The sequence below is a fragment of the Symsagittifera roscoffensis genome, chromosome 5 (assembly GCF_963678635.1).
Source record: "Symsagittifera roscoffensis chromosome 5, txSymRosc1.1, whole genome shotgun sequence".
Lineage (NCBI taxonomy): Eukaryota > Metazoa > Xenacoelomorpha > Acoela > Convolutidae > Symsagittifera > Symsagittifera roscoffensis.
The window spans coordinates 63,800,145-63,806,075 of record NC_087066.1 but is presented as its reverse complement, the minus strand read 5'-3'; the positions used below and the strand labels follow the sequence as shown (position 1 = coordinate 63,806,075).

The window sequence follows — 5,931 nt, the reverse complement described above, 5'->3', positions numbered from 1 at the left end:
TACGGCAACGATAGCGATTATATACGATCGCAAAACAAACGGAGGAACGAAACGAAGACAAAATGGAGCGGGCGACATTCCGGCTAACTGAATCTAGGGCTACGGGAGAAACGTAAAAGCCATGAATCAGCAAATTCGCAGGACGAAATGACATCAAGGCGAAGCGGGAGGAAGCCGTCATGATTGACCATATTCAAAATTCCGGAGGTGGAGAAAACTGAGCGAAGAAAGAAAAGGGTTAAAAGTGCATACACTGAGTTGTCAATTAAAAACTTTAAAAAGCAATAGTCCAGGGAGAGGGCAGGCCATAGAACGGTCGAAAACGCAACATTTCGGTCTTACCTTTATCGTAATCAAAACTAAAACTTGAGCTTAAAATTCTTGTCAATAAATCTAAATTTCATTGAGTAATTTAAATTATCTTTTCTTTTTCATTTCTACAAGAAGGGGAAGGTCATAGTGATTAAATTAGTTTACAGTTCATTTCAGATCTATGTCTCCTCATTTCAATGAAATCAATTAAACTGTCTGGTGCTAACTGTTTTTTTTTCCCTTTGGAGTTGTCTGTCAACTTCGGTTGACCTCTAGTTCTTCGTATCCGAGTAACCATTGCAGCCTTATTTTTATCTATCTGAAAGTTAAACTATCGTTAACTCTTTCTTGACACCACAATTTCTCATAAAAAGTGATTCATATTTCATGGCTAGTGTTTCATTTAGAGCGATATTGATTCAATAAGTTTCCTTTATTCTTAAAGTTTATCCTTTCCTTAAAAAAATAAAAGAAACTATATAAATTCATGATTTGAGTGAGTAGTAAAATATGAAAATATTAAAAACAACATAACAAACCTGGTATTTACAAGTTAATATGGCTGTTAATTTCAATTTTTATTACGCAATACGCAAACACATTTTTGATCCAGTTCTCTTTCTAAGCTCTTTGCTAGCTAGAGGCAACAGCCCCATTCCCACCCTTCCCACTCTCATTAAATTCTTTTTTTTAATCAAACATCCAGTGCTTCAACAATCAGTTCTGCGTATTATTCGAAAGTGGGATTTATTGATCAAAAAGTGAGAATGAGGGATATTTAGCTAAGAGTACAATTCGATCTTGTCATCTACAATCACAACCCCCCCCCCCCCTCCCTCTCATTTTGAATGGTTTAGTGAGACTGTAAAACCAGGATTCTTTACAAAGTACTTAATTTGTATACACTTAACCGTTGAATTATTCCTTTATAGGGGTTACGTTTATTTATTTTTAGCATGAGGGGTATAGCTAACAAGATCGTAAAACTTTTATTTTTAAACTGTGCTAGTACCTAAATGACTCATCATGGGACTTCATTTTCATGTTTTCGTGTTTCAGCTGTCTGACTCTATCTTGCAAATGTCGCAGCAATTTCACACTGTTTCCGTCCGACGACCCTGGATGTCCGAGGGCTTGTTCGGCTTTGAGCCGACTAATTTGGTCCTCCATTCGGATAATTAGCTTCTGCTGGTTCAGAAACTCTTCTTTGCTATGCTGGTAGTCGTCTCTAAACCTCCTTTCAAGGGAACACTCGACTTCCTTAGCGACTTTGGAAGCGGTATCTTCCTTCCAGCGAGTCATCCCACTTTTCAGCTCTCGGATCTCGAGTTCTTTCTCCCGCAGTGATTGTCGGAGACTTGCTTCTAGTTCAGTTTCTTTGCTCAGAGCCTCCTGCATATCTTGCAGTTCCTGTCTGTGCGATCTAGCCACTTTTTCACGCTCTGATTCGACATCTTTTTCTTTCTCGATTTCAAAGTGATCCTTCAGAGCTTTGAGCTCGTGCTCTTTTTCGGTTTTGACGTGTTGAAGTTTCATTTTCAAGCTGTCGATTGTTTCTCTCAAACCATGAACGTGAGGCACTAACTCCGAAACACAGGCTCGCAAATTTGCTAAACTGTCGGTTATAGGTGTTCTTTGGATACTTTTACCCGGGCTAAGGCTCCTCGCTTTTTTATCATATCTTTCCAAGTTAACTTTTCGGGGTTTGATTCCGATTATATGAGCAACTTTCTTGCATTCATCATTCACTTCCAGGACAATTGTCTTCTCGTGATGCTCGTATGCCGATTCCATTGCGCGAATCGAGTTACTCGCCGCTTCCAATTCGGCTCGCAGTCGACCCGATTCGTCTTGGATCTCGGCGACGTCTCTCTGGAGTCGACTTACTTCCATGTCTCGCTCGTCAGTTAGCTGATGTCGCAGTGTATTCATTTGCTCAGTGTGTTCGGCTTGAACCGCTTCACGACATGTCATCATCGCGTCCGTTGCTTCTCGGTGAAGCTCTTTGTTCTGACTTCGGATTTCGTCGATTTCTTTTCGCAGACTGCTGATTGTTTTCTGTGCCGAACTTGTTTGACCTTTCTCGTATTCAATCGCTTCGTTCAGCCGAGCTTGAGTTCGGTTCAACTCGTCCTCCCAGTTGTTTCGCTCTCGTTTCATAACTCGCTGGTGCTCTTCTTCCCACAGAGCTTTCTCACGGGTGATTGCCGAGCGAACTTGCTCTTGAGCCTCGAGCCGAAGTCGCTCGCCGAGTTCTCGAGTCGCCTCTTCTTGCTGTCGGAACTTCTCCTGGTAGTACATAATTTCCTGATCTTTCAGCTCCAGTTGTCGAATGTGATCCGCTTCGATGTCGGCGATTTTCATCTCTTGTTTCCGAAGAAGTTCGAGTCGTGCTTCGTCGTGTTTGTCGTCATTTTGCCGAAGTGCTACAGTTTTGTCACATTCACCTCTCTCGTTCGCAGCAATGAGGGCTCGTTCGCCTGCATCTTTCAAACTTTGGATCTCGTGATTCTTTTCGGCAATCGCTTTTGCTCGCTGTTCATGCTCGTAAGATATTTCCTTTTCCTTTTCAACCAGCAAGTGCTGCAACTCCTGTATGCTGTTGTCGCGATCGTGAAGATCGACGTATAGTTTTCGCTCGGCGTTTTTCAGATCTTCAATTTGGTGTTTCAGCTCTTTGATCTCGTGTCGGAACATGTCAGCTAGCTCGCTACTGGCAACCTGTTTGCCTTTCGAATCTTTTTCGACCGAAGATAATTTGTCGTGAAGTTCGCTATTAGCTTCCTCAGCATCATCGACCTAAACACTCAAAAAATTGTTTTCAAGTCTGTAGAATTATTTCAAAATATTCTCATTACTAAGTCTTTCCATTAGATTTTGTTAAAATTCCTTTTTTAGATTTTATGAGAGAGATCCGCTTCCAGGCATTGATTTTCCCTTCCAATTTTCTAGTTTTTCCCCTCGGGGTTTCAAAATCCTCTCCTTTGGAAAAGTAGGGATGGTAGTTTGTGAGACAACCTTCAGCATAGTTGAACTTTAGGTTCAGTTCTTACACAATATTGCCACTTTTGATTTCAGACCAAGAAAAAACCTGGCAAAAACAACGCGTTCCAAAGTCGCCAAAAAGCAGGATCTACACGTTCCTGGTTTTCATTTCGATATCATGTTCGCTTTTGGTGTAGTTGGCGAAAAACTGTTCACTATTTTACTCTTCAAACTGTTATCCTCACTATTTTACTCTTCAAACTGTTATCCTAGAATCATTTGATAGTTTTTTTTTATTTAGAGAAGTTAATTGAGCCAATTTTTGAACCAAACGCACCTTCCGCAGCGCCTGTTCTAGTTCTTCCTGAAGCGCGTCAATTCGCATCCTACTCGATCTCTGTTCCGAGAATAGCTCCTCCTTGCACAGACCGAGTTGTCGTTCGAACTCGAGTCGTTCAATGTATCCGAGAGTCGACTCGTTCAGCTTTCGTTTCAACGTGTCTCGCTCTTCTATGATTCCCAAGATTTCATTCGTATTCATTTCCAGAGTATTGTTATACAGTCGCTTAGCGTCGGCTAATTTATCCTCAATTTCGTGCAAGTCTTTTTTCAAATAATCCTTCTTCTGCTCCAGAGTTAAGACTTCGTCCCGGTCGTGATCGAATTTACGAGTAGTCTCTTGCAACTCTCGTTCGGCTTTTCGCAACTCGTTTTTGTTTTTCCTCAGGGCATCTTGAACTGAACCAAGTTCCTTCAAGGACTGTTGTTTTTTATGTACCGATTCTTGGAGCTGTTTGTCGAGGTCGCGTAAGGTCACTAGACTTCGTTCTGTTTCCTCGGCTAGTGGATCCCCGTACATGGAAGTTCGTCCAAGAGACGTATTCACGTGTGATTGGTGTCGAGACGAAGTGTTATGATGTGGGGTGCCTCGACGTTTGTTTCGCTCGGCCTCGAACTCTCGTTTCAACTTTGCAGCTTCTCGGCCAATCAGCTCTCGCTCCTCTTCGGTAAAAGTTCCCTCGTCTTCCGTCATCGGGTTTGTCACTGACAAATCGCCGTACGACCCGTCCATTTTGATTTTACAAATATGCGCCGACTTTTCGCGGCGAGCAGTAATGTAAATGTTCTACTAACAATGTATAAAATAATTTTTTTATATATATATCTATCATGTAAATCTTTTCTTTTGTGCGATTATTATTTATTTTTAATTTTCAGTTTCCGATGCGTATTGTTTGAATGAGAGTGCGCGTTTAACTCATGAAGCACGCTTCGAAATTTGATACGCTTTTTGTCTAATGTTGAATTCAAAACTACAAATGTGAAAAGCTGTCCGTTGCTAAGATGAATAGTTCTACTTTGATTTGTCAATATATTACATCTTTTACTGATTTTTTGTTTGTAGCTCTAAGAGTTTTGTCTCTTACTGATTTTTTAAAATGCTTTAGAAATTGATTCTCTTGGTACATGAAGACCAAGGAGACTGCGAGAATTTCGAAAAAGAAAACTATAAAATAAGGGAGTTGAAACTCGAAAAATTTGGTTTTCAAAACAAGACTGCTCTCGTACATGAGTGTAAAACGCTGAATATTCCGACCGCACTTCGAGACCATTTTTTTTCTCTTTTTTTCTTCTGAATATTTTGACCACAATTCGAGGCCATATTTTTTCTTCTTTTAATTACCCACAACCTATGTTCAGTACAAAATGATGTATTTAGCGCTTTCTTATCCTAACAATAAGACCAAATGATTCTGCGTCAATTTTTTTGAAACGATTCATTCTGCCGCTCTTGCTAATTACAAGAACGCAAAGTATCGCGCGTTTAATATCCGAAACTGAGCAGTTTAGCAATTTTCGAACCGCATAAGTTTATAATCACAGGTAGTTTTTTTTTTCATTTGAGCTCCGGGCAAGAATATTTTTCAGAAAGTACAAACTTTGACAAAAATGGTTTCAGTTCGATTTCAATTGACTTTAAATCAATCCAAAGCGAGTAAAAATGTACATTTTAGGAACTGAAATAAAATTAAATCAATATGAATTCATCTTTCTTGGAAAATTTGGGTCGATTTTAATGTCTAAAAAGTCGATTCAAATCAATTTGGATGAACTTCCGGCCGAAACACTAAAACCTATTCGAATCATAGCAATTTTCATTTGAAACAATTTTTAAATACCCCTGAGCAAATCAATTTTAGCGTCTGAAAAGTCTGTTTCAAATCGGTTTAAGCAAAAACCTATGCAACAAATTAAGAAAATGGTCAATAAAAAGCAGTTTAGGATCTAAAAAACATGCAATCAAGTTGTGGAAAATCAACAAGCTAAATCAGATTTTGACCAAAAGCTGTGGGAAAAAATCAAGAAAACTGTCAATACTAATCAAATTTATCCCTAATCAAGCATTCTTTAAAAACAAATCACAATCATTTTAAGCCAGTTTTGAGCAAAAACACTATGTAGCAAATCAAGAAAAATGGCCGATATAAGTTGGATTTTGAACTCAAAGACATGCAATTGAATCGTAACAAATCATTTTTGATCATCAGATTTTGTGCAAAAAAAAATGCAACAAGTCAAAAAAACTGTCGATACCAAACAGATTTTGTGCTCAAAAAACTTCCTTAAAAGTAT

At 39.2% G+C, this 5,931-nt stretch overlaps 1 protein-coding gene across 1 annotated transcript; it reads right to left on the bottom strand.

Annotated features, from left to right (window-relative positions):
* Positions 1 to 778: 778 nt before the first annotated feature.
* LOC134845752 (trichohyalin-like) lies at positions 779 to 4,568 on the bottom strand. The gene is made up of 2 exons (XM_063862815.1): positions 3,635 to 4,568; positions 779 to 3,111 (listed from the first exon to the last, which is right to left on the bottom strand). The coding sequence occupies exons 1-2, from the start codon at positions 4,367 to 4,369 to the stop codon at positions 1,318 to 1,320; spliced, it is 2,529 nt and encodes an 842-aa protein (XP_063718885.1). The 5' UTR covers positions 4,370 to 4,568; the 3' UTR covers positions 779 to 1,317.
* Between the last annotated feature and the right edge of the window lie 1,363 nt (positions 4,569 to 5,931).